The sequence below is a fragment of the Salmo salar genome, chromosome ssa09, assembly GCF_905237065.1.
Source record: "Salmo salar chromosome ssa09, Ssal_v3.1, whole genome shotgun sequence".
In the NCBI taxonomy this organism is placed as follows: Eukaryota; Metazoa; Chordata; class Actinopteri; order Salmoniformes; family Salmonidae; genus Salmo; species Salmo salar.
Genome location: NC_059450.1, coordinates 86,937,186 through 86,959,710, shown reverse-complemented (window position 1 = coordinate 86,959,710; position 22,525 = coordinate 86,937,186). Strand labels below are relative to the sequence as shown.

Here is a 22,525-nt window from a genome sequence, read left to right as displayed (position 1 = left end):
ATTAAATATTATAGGCTCTGTTCGAATTTGCTTCAGTGTTCTGATCGCTCTTATTGTCAATCTGTAATGTTATTCCCTCCTCCCTTCCTTCTCCCCCCTTCATCTCGTATATAATGCCCTACCCCCCATCCCTCCTCTCTTCATCCTTCTCTCACCATCCTTCCCTCTCCCTCTCCCTACTCTCCCTCTCCGTCCATCCTCCCTCCTCTCAGGTGAATGATTGAGAATCAGAGCGAGCTCCATGCTGTGAGACCCCACCCCATGCTCCTCCCTCCTCTCAGGGGATGGCCAAGGTCCAGGATGGACACACAAACACATGTGACAGGTACGCTACACTTCCTCCCTATGTAGGGCACACAAACACATTATTTCTCTCTACATGGAGTACTTGACTTACACCCTACATAGGACATTTCCTACCCCATATACACCCTACATTTCCTTCCCCATATACACCCTATATTTCCTACCCCATATACAACCTACATAGGACATTTCCTACTTCATATACACCCTACATAGGACATTTCTTACCCCATATACAACCTACATAGGACATTTCCTACTTCATATACACCCTACGTAGGACATTTCCTACCTCATATACAACCTACGTAGGACATTTCCTACTTCATATACACCCTACATAGGACATTTCCTACTTCCTATACACCCTACATAGGACATGTCCTACTTCATATACACCCTACATAGGACATTTCCTACTTCATATACACCCTACATAGGACATTTCCTACCCCATATACAACCTACGTAGGACATTTCCTACTTCATATACACCCTACGTAGGACATTTCCTACCTCATATACAACCTACGTAGGATATTTCCTACCTCATATACACCCTACATAGGACATTTCCTACTTCATATACACCCTACATAGGACATTTCCTACCCCATATACACCCTACATAGGACATTTCCTACCTCATATACACCCTACATAGGACATTTCCTACCTCATATACACCCTACATAGGATATTTCTTACCTCATATACACCCTACATAGGATATTTCTTACCTCATATACACCCTACATAGGATATTTCCTACCTCATATACACCCTACATAGGATATTTCCTACCTCATATACACCCTACATTGGATATTTCCTACCTCATATACACCCTACATAGGACATTTCCTACCTCATATACACCCTACATAGGATATTTCCTACCTCATATACACCCTACATAGGATATTTCTTACCTCATATACACCCTACATAGGATATTTCCTACCTCATATACACCCTACATAGGGAACATAATGAGTCACAGACACAGACGCATACACACTTATTTATTTTTGTATCTAAACGTGTGTGTGTGTGTGTGTGTGTGTGTGTGTGTGTGTGTGTGTGTGTGTGTGTGTGTGTTTCCCGGTGCAGCCCTGCGATGTTAGAAGAGAGCCAGGATGGTATGGACAGTGGTAGCCTGACTCCTGGCCCAGCTTCAGCTCGACAGGTCTGCATTCAGCGCCACCCCAGCCAAGGCTTCGGATTCATAGCAGGCAGCCAGAGACCAGTCATCGTACGCTCTGTCTCTGCAGGTAGGCAGGGATCTGTGTGTGTGTGAGCAAGAGCGATAGAGCGAGAGATAGATAGAGAGACGATGTGAGTGTTGTTAGTTTGATGTCTACTACTGTGTGTCCGTCTGTTACGCATAGACTAAGTGTCCTTCTGCGTGTGTGTGTGTGCGATTGTGTGTGTGTGTGTGTGTGTGTGTGTGTGTGTGTGTGTGTGTGTGTGTGTGTGTGTGTGTGTGTGTGTGTGTGTGTGTGTGTGTCTGTGTGTGTGTGTGTGTGTGTGCTGTCCCAGACGGCCCGTCCATCGGCAAGCTTCTCCCTGGAGACCAGATCCTGGCCATCAATGAAGAGGTTGTGAGCGAGGCTTCCCGGGAGAGAGTCATAGACCTTGTAAGGTAACATCCTTTATATCACCACAGAGGAGAGGGGAGGGAGGTTCGAGGGGTGGGGGAGGCCAAAGGTTGGTGGGGGGAGGATGGGGGAGGTCGAGGGGTGGATGGTTTGGCGAGGATGGTAGAGCGAGGGTTGGGGGGGTAAGGAATGAGTCGAGGAGAAGAATCCAATGCTATGTGTGTCTAGATTGTTGTTCGTCTATAACCTACACCTGATGTGAGTCTATAACCTACACCTGATGTGAGTCTATAACCTACACCTGATGTGAGTCTATAACCTTCACCTGATGTGAGTCTATAACCTACACCTGATGTGAGTCTATAACCTACACCTGATGTGAGTCTATAACCTACACCTGATGTGAGACTATAACCTACACCTGATGTGAGACTATAACCTACACCTGATGTGAGTCTATAACCTTCACCTGATGTGAGTCTATAACCTACACCTGATGTGAGTCTATAACCTACACCTGATGTGAGTCTATAACCTACACCTGATGTGAGACTATAACCTACACCTGATGTGAGACTATAACCTACACCTGATGTGAGACTATAACCTACACCTGATGTGAGTCTATAACCTACACCTGATGTGAGTCTCGAACAGGACGAAGCTTTGGAGGGAATGTTGTTCTTAGCTTATACAACACATTAAGAGCAGAATATTTGCAGTAAATGCAGCAGCAGCAGTACAGTGGGGATCGTGCTGTGTGTTTGAAGGCTAAAGTCATGGGGAAATAGTCTGTCTCTAAGCCTCATGTGTTCCATGGAAACATAATGAGACAGATGAGTCATTGAATCATAGAGAACAGAGAGGAGGTCCAGCAGGTAAAAACAGTACCGTTTCTTCCAAAGCCACAGCTCTAGTGTTACCTAACCCACTCCACACTCCTCTCCCTTCTCATGTCTGCTGCCTGTCCTCTCTATAGATGCTGCAAAGACTCCATAGTTCTCACTGTGCTGCAGCCTCACCAGGTAACAATACACAGCTCTCGCTCAATGTTTCTCTCACCGTCTCCTTGACATTCTCAAGCTCTATCTGTATCTCTTTATCCCTCCATTTCTCCTGTTCTCTCTGCTCTCCCTCTCGCTCCCTCTCTCTGCTCTCCCTCTTGCTCCCTCTCTCTGCTCTCCCTCTCTCTCTGCTCTCCCTCTCTCTGCTCTCTCTCTCGCTCCCTCTCTCTGCCTCCCTCTCTCTCTGCCCCCTCTCTCTCTGCCCCCACTCTCTCTGCCCCCACTCTCTCTGCCTCCCTCACTCTCTCTGCCTCCCTCACTCTCTCTGCCTCCCTCAGCCTCCCTCACTCTCTCTGCCTCCCTCACTCTCTCTGCCTCCCTCACTCTCTGTGCCTCCCTCACTCTCTCTGCCTCCCACTCTCTCTCTGCCTTCCACTCTCTCTCTGCCTCCCTCTCATTCTCTCTCTCTCATTCTCTCTCTCTCTCACTCATTCTCTCTCTCTCTCACTCATTCTCTCTCTCCATCATTATCTCTTTCCCACATTATCTCTCTCCTTCATTCTCTCCCTCCCTATTTTTACTGTGTGTCATGTGATTGTCAGTAAGTACTCTTCAAACACACTAAAAACAAATGGTTCTATACAGTGCCAAATAAGGGTTATTTGGCTTGTGACCATAGCTGAACCCTTTTTGGTGCTGTATGAAAAGTTTATTTTTAAGGTTCAATGAAGACCCATGCTCATAAGGTTCTAAATGGAACCTGTATGGTGCTATAAATCAAATCAAATCAAATTTTATTTGTCACATGCGCCGAATACAACAAGTGTAGGTCTTACCATGAAATGCTTACTTACAAGCCCTTAACCAACAGTGCACTTCAGGAAGATTTAAGAAAATATTTTCCAAATAAACTAAAGTAAAAAATTATTTAAAAAAGTGTACACAATAACGAGGCTATATACAGGGGGTACCGGTACCGAGTCACTGTGTGGGGGTACAGGTTAGAGGTCATTTGTACATGTAGGTAGGGGTGAAGTGACTATGCACAGATAATAAGCAGTGAGCAGCAGCAGTGTACCAAACAAATGGAGGCGGGGGTCAATGTAAATAGTCCGGTGGCCATTTAATTAAAGAACCCTTTATAAAGAACCATTAAAAAAGGGTTCCGCTATGGTTACAACCCTTTTGGGGGCGATATAGAACCCTTTTTATGGTTATTTATAGAACCTTTATGGAGAAACGCTCTACACTGAGTGTACAAAACATTAGGAACACCTTCCTAATATTGAGTTGCGCCCCCTTTTGCCCTCAGGGCATGGACTCTACTTCGTCAGGGCATGGACTCTACAAGGATGTCAAAAGTGTTCCACAGGGATGCTGGCCCATGTTGACTCCAATGGTTCCCACAGTTGTGTGAAGTAGGCATGAAAAACCCAGCAGCGTTGCAGTTCTTGACCTGTCTCCTCTCCTTCATCTACACTGATTGAAGTGGATTTAACAAGTGACGTCAATATGGGTTTATAACTTTGACCTGGTCACTCAATGTCATGGAAAGAACCATATGGAGGGCTTTAACGTGGTTTAATAGCCATATTATATTGTTACAATTCCATAGGTTTTATTGTTGTGTTTTATTGACAAGTTGAAGACTGGGATTCCATTAACAATTCTCAGAAAGCCATTTGTAAGTCTTTTGTAAGACACTTTCACTGGCTATAATTTAATATAACATGAATTAACATCACACAACAGACTAGATAAACTGGAATGACTCTCTCACTCACAGTTGAACAAAAAGAGCTATTTACAAACCACGCCCCCAAATATTCAAACGAGCCACTGCTCATACATTCAGTGGTGGAAAAGTACCCAACTGTCATACTTCAGAACTTCAGAACCAACTGTCATACTTCAGAACTTCAGAACCAACTGTCATACTTCAGAACTTCAGAACCAACTGTCATACTTCAGAGCTTCAGAACCAACTTCAGAACCAACTGTCATACTTCAGAACTTCAGAACCAACTGTCATACTTCAGAACTTCAGAACCAACTTCAGAACCAACCGTCATACTTCAGAACTTCAGAACCAACTGTCATACTTCAGAACCAACTTCAGAACCAACTGTCATACTTCAGAACTTCAGAACCAACTGTCATACTTCAGAACTTCAGAACCAACTGTCATACTTCAGAACTTCAGAACCAACTTCAGAACCAACTGTCATACTTCAGAACTTCAGAACCAACTGTCATACTTCAGAACCAACTTCAGAACCAACTGTCATACTTCAGAACTTCAGAACCAACTGTCATACTTCAGAACTTCAGAACCAACTTCAGAACCAACTGTCATACTTCAGAACTTCAGAACCAACTTCAGAACCAACTGTCATACTTCAGAACTTCAGAACCAACTGTCATACTTCAGAACTTCAGAACCAACTGTCATACTTCAGAACTTCAGAACCAACTTCAGAACCAACTGTCATACTTCAGAACTTCAGAACCAACTTCAGAACCAACTGTCATACTTCAGAACTTCAGAACCAACTTCAGAACCAACTGTCATACTTCAGAACTTCAGAACCAACTGTCATACTTCAGAACTTCAGAACCAACTTCAGAACCAACTGTCATACTTCAGAACTTCAGAACCAACTGTCATACTTCAGAACTTCAGAACCAACTTCAGAACCAACTGTCATACTTCAGAACTTCAGAACCAACTGTCATACTTCAGAACTTCAGAACCAACTTCAGAACCAACTGTCATACTTCAGAACTTCAGAACCAACTTCAGAACCAACTGTCATACTTCAGAACTTCAGAACCAACTGTCATACTTCAGAACTTCAGAACCAAATTCAGAACCAACTGTCATACTTCAGAACTTCAGAACCAACTTCAGAACCAACTGTCATACTTCAGAACTTCAGAACCAACTTCAGAACCAACTGTCATACTTCATATAATAGAAAATGACTCAAGTAAAAGTGAAAGTCGCCCAGGAAAATACTACTTGAGTAAAAGCATAAAAGTATTTGGTTTTACATATACTTAAGTATCACAAGTAAAAGTATAAATCATTTCAAATGTCTTATATTAAGCAAAACAGATGGCACCATTTTCTTGTTTTTGTTATTTACGGATAGCCAGAGTCACACTCAAACACTCAGACATCATTTACAAACAAAGCATTTGTGTTTAGTGAGTCCACCCGATCAGAGACAGTAGAGATGACTGTGGATGTTCTCTGTTTAGTGAGTCCACCAGATCAGAGGCCGTAGAGATGACTGGGGATGTTCTCTGTTTAGTGAGTCCACCAGATCAGAGGCAGTAGAGATGACTGGGGATGTTCTCTGTTTAGTGAGCCCACCAGATCAGAGGCAGTAGAGATGACTGGGGATGTTCTCTGTTTAGTGAGTCCACCAGATCAGAGGCAGTAGAGATGACTGGGGATGTTCTCTGTTTAGTGAGTCCACCAGATCAGAGGCCGTAGAGATGACTGGGGATGTTCTCTGTTTAGTGAGTCCACCAGATCAGAGGCAGTAGAGATGACTGGGGATGTTCTCTGTTTAGTGAGCCCACCAGATCAGAGGCAGTAGAGATGACTGGGGATGTTCTCTGTTTAGTGAGTCCACCAGATCAGAGGCCGTAGAGATGACTGGGGATGTTGTCTGTTTAGTGAGTCCACCAGATCAGAGGCAGTAGAGATGACTGGGGATGTTCTCTGTTTAGTGAGTCCACCAGATCAGAGGCAGTAGAGATGACTGGGGATGTTCTCTGTTTAGTGAGTCCACCAGATCAGAGGCAGTAGAGATGACTGGGGATGTTCTCTGTTTAGTGAGTCCACCAGATCAGAGGCCGTAGAGATGACTGGGGATGTTCTCTGTTTAGTGAGTCCACCAGATCAGAGGCAGTAGAGATGACTGGGGATGTTCTCTGTTTAGTGAGCCCACCAGATCAGAGGCAGTAGAGATGACTGGGGATGTTCTCTGTTTAGTGAGTCCACCAGATCAGAGGCAGTAGAGATGACTGGGGATGTTCTCTGTTTAGTGAGCCCAGGATGTTCTCTTGATAAGTGTGTGAATTGGACCATGAATTGGACCATTCCTGCTAAGCATTCAAAATGTAATGAGTACTTTTGGTTTTCAGGGAAAATGTATGGAATAAAAATTATATTATTTTCTTTTGGAATGTAGTGAAGTAGAAGTAAAAGTTGTCAAAAATATAAATAGTAAAGTAAAATACAGATACACCCCCCCCCAAAAAAAACAAAACATAGGTAATACTTTAAAGTGTTTTTACTTTTCTCCGCTGCGTACATTTTAATTATCACTAAAAGAGGAACTAACCCTTTTTTGAACTGCAAAGAACCATTGGGCTCAAAGGGTTCTTTTGGTCTGTATGGTTCCACATAGAACCATCACCCTTCCCAAAGAACGCTAATGTTTTTAGTGTGCAGTGCTACTAAACAAAAACACCTTTATAGGCTACATGGCTACTGCTAGAATTTCTTGTGTCAACAGTCTGTTTCAAAAGCACTGTTTTATGCACAAACACGTATCACTTATTTTGTTGCCTTTGTAATTACAGACCCATGCTCAGCCAGGCATGTAATTAAACGTTAATGTAAAACGTCCTAATTATTTAACCATCTAACTACATCACGTTTTTGCCAAACATAACTAAATGGTTTCAAAGCATAAAATCAAATGAAAACTTTTCTAATTTGTTTAATTTTATTATTAATGCAGTGAATAAACCCTAAATGTCTTATAAGCTATGGAGACAGATTGCGATATTGTTTCTCCCTCTTTCCTCTCTTCCAGTCACCTGTTTCTCCTCCTCTTTCCTCTCCTCTCTTCCAGTCACCTGTTTCTCCTCCTCTTTCCTCTCCTCTCTTCCAGTCACCTGTTTCTCCTCCTCTTTCCTCTCCTCTCTTCCAGTCACCTGTTTCTCCTCCTCTTTCCTCTCTTCCAGTCACCTGTTTCTCCTCCTCTTTCCTCTCTTCCAGTCACCTGTTTCTCCTCCTCTTTCCTCTCTTCCAGTCACCTGTTTCTCCTCCTCTTTCCTCTCTTCCAGTCACCTGTTTCTCCTCCTCTTTCCTCTCTTCCAGTCACCTGTTTCTCCTCCTCTTTCCTCTCCTCTCTTCCAGTCACCTGTTTCTCCTCCTCTTTCCTCTCCTCTCTTCCAGTCACCTGTTTCTCCTCCTCTTTCCTCTCCTCTCTTCCAGTCACCTGTTTCTCCTCCTCTTTCCTCTCCTCTCTTCCATTCACCTGTTTCTCCTCCTCTTTCCTCTCCTCTCTTCCATTCACCTGTTTCTCCTCCTCTTTCCTCTCCTCTCTTCCATTCACCTGTTTCTCCTCCTCTTTCCTCTCCTCTCTTCCAGTCACCTGTTTCTCCTCCTCTTTCCTCTCTTCCAGTCACCTGTTTCTCCTCCTCTTTCCTCTCTTCCAGTCACCTGTTTCTCCTCCTCTTTCCTCTCCTCTCTTCCAGTCACCTGTTTCTCCTCCTCTTTCCTCTCCTCTCTTCCAGTCACCTGTTTCTCCTCCACTTTCCTCTCCTCTCTTCCAGTCACCTGTTTCTCCTCCTCTTTCCTCTCTTCCAGTCACCTGTTTCTCCTCCTCTTTCCTTTCTTCCAGTCACCTGTTTCTCCTCCTCTTCCCTCTCCTCTCTTCCAGTCACCTAAGTCAGCCTTTATAAGTGCAGCTAAGAAGGCCCATCTGAGAACTAACCCGCCCAAAGTGCGCTTTTCAGAGCAAGTGTCCTTCAGTGACCCAGACTCAGTAAGTATACTCTTCCTATCTCTCTCTCTCCATTTCTGTCTCCCTCTCAGTCATTCTTGCTTTCTCAGTCTTTAATTATCTCTCACACTCTATTTTTCTCAAACAGAATTTCTCTCACTACTCACTCTTTCTCCACTTCTCTCTAAAATGTTCTCTATTTATTCTCTCTTTACCCTGGGCCTGGGCCTGTCTCCTGGCTGATTAAACATGGTTGAACATCCTCTTCCTCTTTGGGTAGCTGACTACCTGCACCATACAAAACAGCCTTGGGTCCAACACAGTGCAGCTGTGCAGCTTTTGCAGCTTTTTTATTATAAATTGTTCTCCTCCAGATCGATGTCCCCTCTCTCTGGTAGAGCACAGGTTGCACCTCTAAACTGTTTCTAAGATGTTTATTAAACATTGGGCACATTTTGAATTCAGCTGCAGCAGCAGTGTTACAGTGTTAGGCTGGCTGAGAGCTGAGATGTAAAGTCCCTGCTTGGCTGTGAAGGTCCTCTCCCTACTGCTTCGCAGCTCTGAGTAAGTGTCCCAAATGACACTCTATTCCCTACATAGTGCACTACTTCTAACCAGAGGCCTATGGGCCCTGGTCAAAATTAGTGCACTATATAGAGAATAGAGTGCCATTTGGGATGCAGACTGAGTCCTCTTCTCGAACCCCAGAGGGTTTGGCTATACAGGTAAGCCAACGAGTTTACCTCTCACTGTTCCTATTGGCAGCTGTTATGCAATTTATGAATAACAAATTAGGCTTTAGTTGCACAGCCTTTGATACTGTGAAAGGGAAAGATAACTGGGGAGCTAATGGGAGAGATAACTGGGAAGCTAACGGGAGAGATAACCAGGGAGCTAACGGGAGAGTTACCAGGGAGCTAACGGGAGGGATAACTGGGGAGAGTTACTTGGGAGCTAATGGGAGAGATACTGGGGAGAGTTACTTGGGAGCTAACGGGAGAGATAACTGGGGAGAGTTACTTGGGAGCTAACGGGAGAGATAACTGGGGAGAGTTACTTGGGAGCTAACGGGAGAGATACTGGGGAGAGTTACTTGGGAGCTAACGGGAGAGATACTGGGGAGAGTTACTTGGGAGCTAATGGGAGAGATACTGGGGAGAGTTACTTGGGAGCGAACGGGAGAGATACTGGGGAGAGTTACTTGGGAGCTAATGGGAGAGTTACTGGGGAGAGTTACTTGGGTGCTAATAGGAGAGTTACCATATGCTAATGGGAGAGTTACCTGGGAGCTAAGGGGAGAGTTAACAGCTTCTACCCCCAAGCCATAAGACTGCTGAACAATTAATCAAATGGCCACCAGATTATTTACATTGACCCCCCCCCCCCCCCATTTGTTTTGTACACTGCTGCTACCCGCTGTTACTATATATGTACCAAAAAAAATATTTAGTTTATTTGGTAAATATTTTCTTAACTCTTTTTTGAACTGCCCCCTCACGGATCCCGTTATTGGGATCAAAATCGACAACATCCGGTGAGCTGGAGCGTGCCAAATTCAAATTACAAAATTGTAATATTAAACATTCATGAACATACAAGTGTCCTACATCATTTAAAAGCTTAACTTCTTGTTAATCCGGGCCACTTTGTCAGATTTCAAAAAGGCTTTACGGCGAAAGCATACCATGCGATTATCTGACGACAGTGCACCGCATACAAAAGCATTAAAACCATTTTCCAAACCAGCAGAGGCGTCACAAAAGTCAGAAATAGCGATAACATAAATCACTTACCTTTGAAGATCTTCCTCTGTTTGCAATCCCAAGGGTCCTGGCTACACAACAAATGGTTGTTTTGTTCGATTAAGTCCTTCTTTATATCCCAAAAAAGTCAGTTTAGTTGGCGCGTTTGATTCAGTAATCCACCCGTTCCACTAGTTCAACATGCATCCAAAGGAATCCCAAAAGTTACCAATAAACTTCGTCCAAACAAGTCAAACAACGTTTCTAATCAATCCTCAGGTACCCTAATATGTAAATAAACGATCAAATTTAAGACGGAATGTAGTATGTTCAATACCGGAGATAAATAACGAGGTGTGGGCCTCATCCACGCGCGCCACAAGACTACAGTCAAAATGAGAGCCACCTTGAAAAACTACAACTACTGATTAATTTTTCAAAAAACAAGCCTGAAACCCTTTCTAAAGACTGTTGTCATCTAGTGGAAGCCATAGGAACTGCAATCTGGAAGCTATTTATTTGTATATCCCATAGACAAGCGTTGAAATGGACAGTGACCTCAAAAAAAAAATTAGGAATGGATTTTCCTCGGGTTTTCACCTGCAATATCAGTTCTGTTATACTCACAGGCATTATTTTAACAGTTTAAGAAACTTCAGAGTGTTTTCTATCAAATGCTACCATTTTATGCATATCCTAGCTTCTGGGCCTGATAATAGGCAGTTTACTTTGGGCACGTCATTTATCTAAACTTCCGAACACTGCCCCCTAGCCCTAAGAGGTTTTAACCCTTTTGGTTCCAGGTAGAACCCTTTTGGGTTCCATATAAAACCTTTTCCAAAAGGGTTCTACCTGGAACCAAAAAGGGTGTAGTTTAGAATTCCTCCTAGTCCACCGTGGCTTCTCTCTAACACCCGAGGAGGGTGATGGTGGCAGAAATAAAGGTTGAATTTAGCATAACAGGCTGTGCTGTGTGAGCCGAGCATGGAGCAGAGCAGTGCAGGGTCTGCCTCCAAAATGACACCCTATTTCCTACATAGAACCCAATTGGCTCCTGTCAAAAACAGTGAACTATATACGGGCTCTGTTTTGGATGCAGCCATAGAGAAATGGAGCGTTATTAGAGCCACAAGTGCTCTGTCCCAAATGGCACCCTATTTCCTTCATAGTGCTCTATTGGCTCCTGTTCCCTACATAGTTCTCTATTGGCTCCTGTTCCCTACATAGTTCTCTATTGGCTCCTGTTCCCTACATAGTTCTCGATTGGCTCCTGTTCCCTACATAGTTCTCTATTGGCCCCTGTTCCCTACATAGTTTCCTATTGGCTCCTATTCCCTACATAGTTTCCTATTGGCTCCTATTCCCTACATAGTTCTCTTTTGGCTCCTGTTCCCTACATAGTCTTCTATTGGCTCCTATTCCCTACATAGTTCTCTATTGGCCCCTATTCCGTACATAGTATTTGGGACACATCCATAGTAGATGTAGTCCCCTCACCTCCCTCCCCCTGCCTCCACCTCCCCTCACCTCCCTCCCCCTGCCTCTACCTCCCCTCACCTCCCTCCCCCTGCCTCTACCTCCCCTCACCTCCCTCCCCCTGCCTCCAGCTCCCCTCACCTCCCTCCCCCTGCCTCCAGCTCCCCTCACCTCCCTCCCCCTGCCTCCAGCTCCCCTCACCTCCCTCCCCCTGCCTCCAGCTCCCCTCACCTCCCTCCCCTTGCCTCTACCTCCCCTCACCTCCCTCCCCCTGCCTCTACCTCCCCTCACCTCCCTCCCCCTGCCTCTACCTCCCCTCACCTCCCTCCCCCTGCCTCCAGCTCCCCTCACCTCCCTGCCTCCAGCTCCCCTCACCTCCCTCCCCCTGCCTCCAGCTCCCCTCACCTCCCTCCCCCTTCCTCCAGCTCCCCTCACCTCCCTCCCCCTGCCTCCAGCTCCCCTCACCTCCCTCCCCCTGCCTCTACCTCACCTCCCTCCCCCTGCCTCCAGCTCCCCTCACCTCCCTCCCCCTGCCTCCAGCTCCCCTCACCTCCCTCCCCCTGCCTCCAGCTCCCCTCACCTCCCTCCCCCCTTCCTCCAGCTCCCCTCACCTCCCTCCCCCTGCCTCCAGCTCCCCTCACCTCCCTCCCCCTGCCTCTACCTCCCCTCACCTCCCTCCCCCTGCCTCCAGCTCCCCTCACCTCCCTCCCCCTGCCTCCAGCTCCCCTCACCTCCCTCCCCCTGCCTCCAGCTCCCCTCACCTCCCTCCTTTGCTGTAACAACGCTGCCTCTCAGTGTCATTCAAATGTACTTTTTGTTTTGTTTTATTTTTACATTTTTTTCCCTTTTCTCTTTGACAGTCATTCTATCCCCGCCTAGCAACTCCACTCCCACTTGTCTCCAATTCCACATCCCAACCCTCAACTTCCCTCAGCCCCTCCCAACCCTCAACTTCCCTCAGCCCCTCCCACCTATCTCTGCTGGCCACCCTCTTCGGATTTCTACGCACCTTATATCTTTGATATACCATATGATCAACTGAACTTAATTCAAGCAGAAAGAGAGAGAGAAAGGGGGGTGGTCAGAGACAGATTGAGAGGTAGAGACTGGGGAAGAGAAAAGGTTCACCGCTGTCATTACACAACTGAGCAAGAGGACAAGTACATTATAGTGTCTAGTTTGAGAATCAGATGCCTCACAAGTCCTCAACTGGCAGCTTCATTAAATTGTACCCACAAAACACCAGTCTCAACGTCAACAGTGAAGAGGCGACTCCGGGATGCTGGCCTTCTAGGCAGAGTTCCTCTGTCCTGTGTCTGTGTTCTTTTGCCCATCTTGATCTTGGCCAGTCTGAGATATGGCTTTTTCTTTGCAACTCTGCCTAGAAGGCCAGCATTCCGTGCCATTGGAACACAGGAGTGATGGTTGCTGATAATGGGCCTCTTTTCGCCTATGCAGATATCACATTAAAAATCAGCCGTTTCCAGCTACAATAGTCATTTACAACATTAACAATGTCTACACTGTATTCCTGATCAATTTGATGTTATTTTAATGGACAAAAAAATAATATATCTTTCAAAACAAAGACATTTCTAAGTGACCCCAAACTTTTGAACGGTAGTGAATAACGAGGGCTTTGAGTGACCAACTCTCTCTACTTCCCTCATTTACCCTCCTGATGACACCACCTCTGGAGAGAGTGAATATCTGTCACGCCCTGACCCCCTACCTGAACTGAAATCAACTCCGGCAGAGGAAACCTTTTCTGATGAGTGGCTGATAAAAGCAGAATAACCTTGAGTCATCAGGCCTCCTGCAGCAGTCATCCTCAGGCCTCCTGCAGCTCTCCCTGGCCTACGCAACCATCACACTTTATAGTCTATTCAGCCAGCTAGCGTCCAATTGTACTTGCAGCACTGGCACATGCATATTAAATTGATGCATTGAGGAAATGTAATGAGCTGTTCTTTAATCACAGCACAATATATCCAGGCAGGAGTCCTAAAGCTGAGTTGTGTCCCTATTCAGGCTGCTCCGGTTCAATGAAGGTTTTGCTCCTCCATGGAACTCTGAAAGCTCCAGCCTGTTCCCTTCTGAACTGCTTTTAGATGGAATGTACTTCTCTCTGCACATTCCACAGTTCCGGAGTTCCGACTTCATTTAATTATAGCCCTGATCCCCTACTCTGGGGTTGATTAGATGTACTGTACCATGTTGATGTAGGATATTAACCATTTAAGTACTTTCTCAGATACCTCATCTTACCTCTGTCTAACTGCTAGAAGAGGCACTAAGGTTTTATATTTGCTCTCTTTTTTTCTCCACCCTCTTTCTCTCCCACCCTCTATCTCTGCATCTCTCCCTCTCTCTCACAGACAATGCTAAAGGACGACTCTTTGCTACTCATACCAAATGTGCTGAAGGTGTTCCTGGAGAATGGTCAGATCAAGTCCTTTACGTTTGACAGCCGCACCACTGTCAGGGTACGTATACAGTGTATGATCCAATTTGTAAACATTACCAACAGAGTGAATGTGATGATTGATTTAAAATAGTCGCCCTCTGCTGGTGATTTGCAGGATGTGCAATGATACAAGTAAAGGGAGGGCTGTGATTGGTTACATTGCCTACTGTGCCCATTTATCTGTATTAAATAGGCCAACAATACATTGTAAAATACTACTTATATTGCAGAGCAAGCGGTAAAGCTTCATATAACACCAAATGTTGCTTTGTAGCACCGACAGATGAAACATAAACATGAGAAACTGATTGGATTTTGCAAAAAGTCATCCACGTAATGGGAATCCAACTTGTTTTTTAAATTATTCAAGTTGGTTGACAACTCAACCAAATGTAAATCAAAACTAGACGTTGTACTGACGTCTGTGCCCAGTTGGTATAACCATCGTAAAAATATTGAATGACGCCACTGATGGTAAGACTCCCCGCACAGTGCTTCACGAACAGGCCTAATTATGAGAAGCCCACTTCCTTCAATTACCAGTATTTTATAATGACTGTGCTTGCGTCTGAACTTGCACCCTATTCCCTATATAGTGCACTACTTTGACCCAAGCCCTATGGGTTCTGGTCAAAATGAGCGTGCTAAAAAGGGAATAGGGTGGCATTTGAGGCGCATACTGTAATATTGTAATGGCATACAGCAGTCAGTCAGGAGGCAGATAGTAATGACTTCTATCTACTGTCAGGCTCTGCCATCTCTTACCAGGCTCTGACATCTCTTACCAGGCTCTGCCATCTCTTACCAGGCTCTGCCATCTCTTACCAGGCTCTGCCATCTCTTACCAGGCTCTGCCATCTCTTACCAGGCTCTGCCATCTCTTACCAGACTCATTAAGGCACATTATTAGATTTCAGAAATCCCTTTTCCTGCTCATTCAGGGAGTGGGATTAAGAAATGGATGGAGGGAGGGAGCGAGAGAGAAAGGGAGGGAGGAAATAAAATGAAGGGTTTTCTCTATCCACAGTTTGTTTATGTATCAGATTTGTGTCATTGTAATCCTTGGTTAATATTGCCAATACAGCTTATCCTTGTTTTGTTTTAGCAGACAGTCAGTTTTTGTCCGCACCACTGTGATTCAAGGTGAATGTATCTCCGTCTCTGTTGCTAGGATATTCAGCCACCTTCTACCCTTCCATTTAGGAGATTACAGTACACAAACTACCAATTATGATAGATCGCTGGCTCCACACACACACACACACACACACACACTATCCGAGGACTGTATTTGTCTGAGTTGAAACATGTTATGAAATCTTCCCCTTATGAAGCCACAACGCAAGAAGCAGAGAGAAGAACACTCAGTGCTGAGTCCCAAATGGTACCCTGTTACCTATATAGTGCACTACTTTTGATCAGGAGAGAGAGAGAGAGAGAGACACACAGAGAGAGACACAGAGAGAGACACAGAGAGAGACACAGAGAGAGAGAGAAAATTATAATTCTTTTAAAACACGACAGCTGTGACGGGAACAGGAAGTTTCGGTACAATTGTACAAATGTAGACAGATCATTTGTTCGTTCGACATGGTGGGATAGTTTTGTGTAAGTAAAATTGATTATGTGAGAAATTGTGATGGAAACGGATTCATGCATAAATATTTATATAATAACCATCATATCGATGTAAACTTGGAGTCACACGATGATATGGTGTGTAGTCCTTCCACTACAGATGAAATCATTTATGAACTTCACAGGGTGATTTTGATGCTCATTTCCAATAAATATCGAGGGTCGTATTCTGGTTTCATGATCGATGCTTAACTGCCGTTTGAAAATTTTTAATATTCTTGCTCATATCCATAATAATCTCATTGTAGACTAGGCTACCAGCACTGTATCTGTGAGCTGTTGGCTAGAGCGCAGGTACCAAAACCAGAGTAGACGCATTTGCTATTTAACGCAACTGTTTTTGTGACAAAACTATTGGTAGATTTGAAAAAGCTGATGGAAACACATTAAACTTTTGATTTGTATTCAGTACATGAAAACGTAAGCGGAAAAGTAGATTGTGTATGTGCACTACGTCATCACATACTGACTTTTATCCTACACAAGTCCGTTTGGTGGAAACACCACTGGTGGGAAAATGCACATATTTTCTTTGTGGATTTTAGAATATTCGCATGAAAATCTGTCACCATGGAAACCTAGCTAGTAGTACAGAACACTGATCCCAATGCAACACTGTGAGAGAGCAAATAGAGCTCTCGCCTGTATTTACTCTGACCATTATGGATACATGGGATGCGTCCGAAATAATACACTATTCCCTTTCCCTACATAGTGCACTACTTTTGACAATACGTGCACTATTATAGGGAATAGGGTGCCATTGTGGACCCGTAGAAAGCCATATCTTATTTTCCTCTGGCAGGTCATCATAATGCAGATAAGGAATGACCTCTGAACCCTGAGTGGAGAAGATAACAGGATAGTTTGGTCTATTTGTGCCACAAGCAGAAAAATCAACATCACACAGTTAAAAATCACAACACAGGAGGACATTAAATATTGAATAAACATTGCAAGAGATAGACACTACCCATAAACTCCAAAGAAATCTCTCCCCGTTTCTTTCTCTCTCTCTAGGATGTGATCTCGTCCCTGCAGGACCGCCTGTCCCTGCGTTACATCGAGCACTTTGCCCTGGTGCTGGAGTCAGGTGGGCTAGACCAGAACCAGAGACTGCACCTGCTGCAGGAGAACCAGCCGCTCTCACATGTAAGGGAGCCGACAGTTACTGTATTCCTCCTGATCACCGTGTTATAGTCATTCTAAGAGCAGTGTGGGTGTAATATAGCCTGGTTAAACCAGACTGAATCACTACCAAGGACAAATCCCTTTACACCATGGCAGTTTGGCCATAGAAATAGAATCTATAGATTACATTACACTCGATATGGCATGGTATCAACTTCCAATGACTAGCTGTGTTTTTCTACTATGTTGGGAAGGAAGCTGTTATGATATAGGTGTTATTCATGCCGTCTCCCTCTTTCTCCTCAGGTGGTGCACAGGACGTATTTCCAGGGGATGAAGTGTCTCTTTCGCATCTGTTTCTTCCCCAAGGACCCAGCAGACCTGCTCAGGAGGGACCCTGCAGCCTTCGAGTACCTCTACATACAGGTAGGGATACAGCCTTCAGGTACCTCTACAGGTGGGGATACCATGGATACAAACCTCATGATTCTGTTTGGATTGTCAAGGGGTTCTTTCTGCAGTGGAGCCCCTCAGCTGAGCCAACTGAAGGATTAGAACCTCTGGCATACATGAGTAGTTCCATATGTATGTCCTTCCCCATCTCATTCTAGAATGGAGTTACAGTACATTTCACACCCTAGAGATTCTGCCATACCAAGATGGTATATAGACGTAGCAAAACCAGTTTCACGTCTCGTCCAACACAAATCAATGAAGCAATCAGTGCAACTTCAATATTTCTCTGTCTCCCCCATATAAAGAAGATTGATGGAAGAAGTTCCTGACAAGGAAATCCATCTATGTTATAGCTGTACCTAAAACTGTATAACCTGAATAACATGACATTACCCCCACTCCACCACAGAGTCGCAATGACGTCATCAAAGAGCGCTTCGGCATGGACTGGAAGTCTGACGTCACACTGCAGCTGGCAGCGCTTCATATCTACATCACAGTGTCATCGGCCAGACCCAATCAGAAGATCTCGCTCAAGAATGTGGAGTAAGTGTGTGTGTGTGTGTGTCTGACGACAAAATGGATCGCTCAGCTGCATGACTCATTACTCAGACACTTCACAGAACGAAATGTATGTCTCCGTATTCCATTATGTTTCATAAAAAATGTCTTAGCTCTAATATGCTGAAGTGTGGTATCCAGCTGAGTTCTAAAAGTATATCAGAATGATCCATAATTAATCCATCTAATATTAAAAGCAGAAACCACTCAAACCACGAGCTCAAGTCACTCTGACACCAATAAATTCCTTTTAGAATTAAAATTCCCTTATATCCCCAACTTACCAGTTAACTAGATCACTCTGACAGACAGACATTCCCAGATAACTATACTGAACAAAAATATAAATTCAACATGTAAAGTGTTGGTCCAATGTTTCATGAACTGAAATAAAAGATCCCAGAAATGTTTCTCTCAAATTGTGCACAAACTTGTTTACATCCCTGTTAGTGAGCATTTCTCCTTTGCCAAGATAATCCATCCCCCTGACAAGTGTGGCATATCAAGAAGCTGATTAAACAGCATGATCATTACACATGTATAAAATTAAAGCCCACTCTAAAATGTGCAGTTTTGACACACAACACAATGCCACAGATGTCTCAAGTTGAGGGAGCGTGCAATTAGCATGCTGACTGCAGGAATGTCAACCAGAGCTGTTGCCAGATAATTTAATGTTAATTTCTCTACCATAAGCCGCCTTCACATCCGGCTTCTTCACCTGCAGGATCGTCTGAGACTAGCCACCCGGACAGCTCATGAAATTGTGGGTTTCACAACCGAAGAATTTCTTCACAAACTGTCAGAAACCGTCTCAGGGAAGCTCATCTTCATGCTCGTCATCCTCACCAGGGTCTTGACCTGACTGCAATTTCGCGCCGTAACCGACTTCAGTGGGCAAATGCCCACCTTTGATGGCCACTGGCACGCTGGAGAAATGTGCTCTTCACGGACGAATCCCAGTTTCAACTGTTCCTGGCAAATGGCAGACAGCGTACGGCGACGTGTTGGCGAGCGGTTTGCTGATGTCAACATTGTGAACAGAGTGCCCCATGGTGGTGGGGTTATGGTATGGGCAGGCATAAGTTACGGAAAACAAACAGTTGCATTTTATCAATGTCAATTTGAATGCACAGAGATACCGTGACGAGATCCTGAGGCCCATTGTTGTGCCATTCATCCACCACCATCACCTCATGTTTCAACATGATAATGCACGGCCTTATGTCACAAGAATCTGTACACAATTCCTAGAAGCTGAACACTTCCCAGTTTTTCCATGGCCTGAAAATGTTTGGGATGCTCTGGATCGACGTGTACAACAGTGCATATTCCAGTTCCCACGAATATCCAGCAACTTCACACAGCCATTGAAGGGGAGTGGGACAACATTTCACAGCCCACCATCAACAGCCTGATCAACTCTATGTGAAGGAGATGTTTCACTCTGCATGAGGCAAATGGTGGTCACACCAGATACTGACTGGTTTACTGATCAATGCCCCTACAAGTGACCAACAGATGCATAGCTGTATTCCCAGTCATGTGAAATCCATAGAATAGGGACCAATTCATTTATTTCAATTGAATGATTTCCTTACATGAACTGTAACTTAGTAAAATCTTTGAAATTGTTGCATGTGTTTATATTTTTGTGTAGTGTAGATCACTCTGAGAGACAGACATTATACCAGATAACTAACTCACTCTGACAGACAGACATTCATTCATTTTACTAATTTAGCAGATACTCTTATCCAGAGTGACATACAATCAGTGCATTCAACTAGAAGAAAACAACTACATAGTATGTGAGGGAATACAATGAAATGACATTCATCGCAAGTCATTGCATTTTATTGCATTCAGTTACACAGACAGAGTAGAGCCAGTGTTCTGCCTCCTGTCTGAGTCTGACTCTGAGGGGGGCCTTGTCAACCCTGTCAGTGTGACAGAAAATAGGAGCAGTAGCTCCTTGAGTCTTTGACTGCGTCCCAACTGGCACCCTATTCCCTATATAGTGCACTACCTTTGACCAGGGCCCACAGGACTATAAAGGGAATAGGGTGCCATTTGGGACGTGGCCCTCGAGTTTTTCCCTGGGGGTCTCTCCCTGAGAGATAAACATGGTCCCACAGCTGTCAGCATCTGACTCATTATACCATCTCCCTCCCTCTCTCTTTCTCTCTCCCTTTGCTCTCCTCATCTCTCTTTCTTTCTCTCCATTCCCAGGAAGGAGTGGGGTCTGGAACCTTTCCTCCCCCTCACTCTACTTCCCACCATCAAGGAGAAGAATGTGTGTAAGACCCTGTCACAGCTGCTCAAGACCTATCAGCATCTGCCTCCCTCAGGCAACAAGGTGATCTCTCCTCTGTCACACAATGACCTTCCGATCAGTAAATATTCTCTACATACAGCAGAGCTATAACACTAAGTATTTCAGATTCATTGTACCTTTCATCTTGCACTCGCAGTTAATCTTCTGACTGGCTGTGGCGTTTCAAACGTGGTTAAACAGTGTGCTGGTGCTCCTTTACATGGCGAAACAGTGCCACCAACAGGACATGTACAGTATTGCAGGCGAGAATCCACTGGTCATCCTTGGGTGAATCTCAATAGCAGGAGCTAGCGACCGTGTCCGTCTTGTCATCCTTGGGTGAATCTAAACCGTATTAAGTGGCTTCTCCTTCTCGTCTCCTCTCCTTCATCACTGATCTGAAATCACAAGATAAGTGAAAGCAATATGGAGGATGCCAACTTGACTCCTGGACTCGCATTTCAAGGCTGCGTTGAAACAATGACTGGTAAATGATCCAAGACCAGCTCAGTTAATCCCTACCGTTGTTACAATGAGTCGTCATAATGCTGCATTAAATGTACATGATCTTAGGGCATTGGCAAACAATGCAAGTAATTTAATTTATGTACCCCTAATTGCACCGAATACATCTGTTTATTCTACAGCTATTGTAAGCAGTAATCATAAGCCTATAAACCAGAGTTACACTGTTAGCACTGAGGTGGTGTGCAATAGTAGGAAGACCACTTCAGCTCCAAAGTAAATAACATGAGTAAGTCTATCTCTGATAGGCTTCCCAGTAAAGCATTAAAAACAATCAATCAACCCAGAAAAGTGCTAAAAATAGCCCATATTAACATATGTAGCCTAAGAAACAAGGTCCATGAATTCAATAACTTGCTTGTAACAGATGACATTTATATTCTGACTATCTCTGAAACTCACTTAGATAAAACCTTTGATGATACAGTGGTAGCAATACATGGTTCTAACGTCTACCGAAAAGACAGAAATGCCAACGGAGGCGGTGTTTCGGTCTATATTCAGAACCACATTCCTGTGAAGCTTAGAGACGATCTAATGTTAAATACCGTTGAGGTAATATGGCTACAGGTTCATCTGCCTCACCTAAAGCCCATTCTTGTGGGAAGCTGCTATAGACCACCAAGTGCTAACAGTCAGTATCTGGATGATATGTGTGAAATGCTTGATAATGTATGTGATCTCAACAGAAAAGTATATTTTCTGGGTGATTTAAATATTAACTGGCTATCATCAAGCTGCCCACTCAGGAAAAAACTTCTAACTGTAACCAGTGTCTGCAACCTGGATCAGGTTGTCAGTCAACCTACCAGGGTAGTTACAAACAGCACAGGAATTAAATCATCAACATGTATTAATCATATCTTTACTAATGCTGCAGATATTTGCTTTAAAGCAGTATCCAAATCCATAGGATGTAGTGATCACAATATAATAGCCATATTTAGGAAAACCAAAGTTCCAAAGGCTGGGCCTAATATAGTGTATAAGAGGTCATACAATAAGTTTTGTAATGATTCATATGTTGATGATGTAAATAATATTTGCTGGTCCATGGTGTGTAATGAGGAGCAACCAAACGCTGCACTTGACGCATTTATGAAACTACTTCTTCCAGTTACTAATAAGCACACGCCCATTAAGAAAATTACTGTAACAACTGTTAAATCCCCTTGGATTGATGAGGAATTGAAAAATTGTGGGGTTGAGAGGGATGAGGCAAAATGTATGGCAATTAAGTCTGGCAGATTGGCAAACGTACTGCAAATTAAGAAATCATGTGACTAAACTAAATAAAAAGAAACTACACTATGAAACAAAGAAATTATATAAAAAATGATAGTAAAAAGCTTTGGGGCACGTTAAATGAAATTCTTGGTGAAAAAAACAACATTGAATGAGCCATCTGATTCATCAAAGCCCACTGATATTGCAAACTACAAATTACTTTTTCATTGCAAGAAAAGCAAACTTAGGGATGACATGCCAGCAACAAACGCTGACACTACACATCCAAGTATATCGGACCAAATTTTGAAAGACAAGAATTGT

General features: G+C 44.1%; 1 protein-coding gene across 1 annotated transcript in view; it reads left to right on the top strand.

Moving 5' to 3' along the window:
* Positions 1 to 212: 212 nt before the first annotated feature.
* frmpd3 (FERM and PDZ domain containing 3) overlaps positions 213 to 22,525 on the top strand; it is a 38,216-nt gene continuing 15,903 nt past the window's right edge. Inside the window, exons 1-10 of the mRNA XM_014213170.2 lie at positions 213 to 325; positions 1,420 to 1,580; positions 1,849 to 1,951; positions 2,887 to 2,932; positions 8,599 to 8,703; positions 14,258 to 14,365; positions 17,005 to 17,136; positions 17,422 to 17,541; positions 17,981 to 18,117; positions 20,365 to 20,491. Of these exons, the coding sequence (XP_014068645.1) occupies positions 285 to 325; positions 1,420 to 1,580; positions 1,849 to 1,951; positions 2,887 to 2,932; positions 8,599 to 8,703; positions 14,258 to 14,365; positions 17,005 to 17,136; positions 17,422 to 17,541; positions 17,981 to 18,117; positions 20,365 to 20,491 (1,080 nt within the window). The 5' untranslated portion in view covers positions 213 to 284. The remainder of the gene's footprint in view (positions 326 to 1,419; positions 1,581 to 1,848; positions 1,952 to 2,886; positions 2,933 to 8,598; positions 8,704 to 14,257; positions 14,366 to 17,004; positions 17,137 to 17,421; positions 17,542 to 17,980; positions 18,118 to 20,364; positions 20,492 to 22,525) is intronic.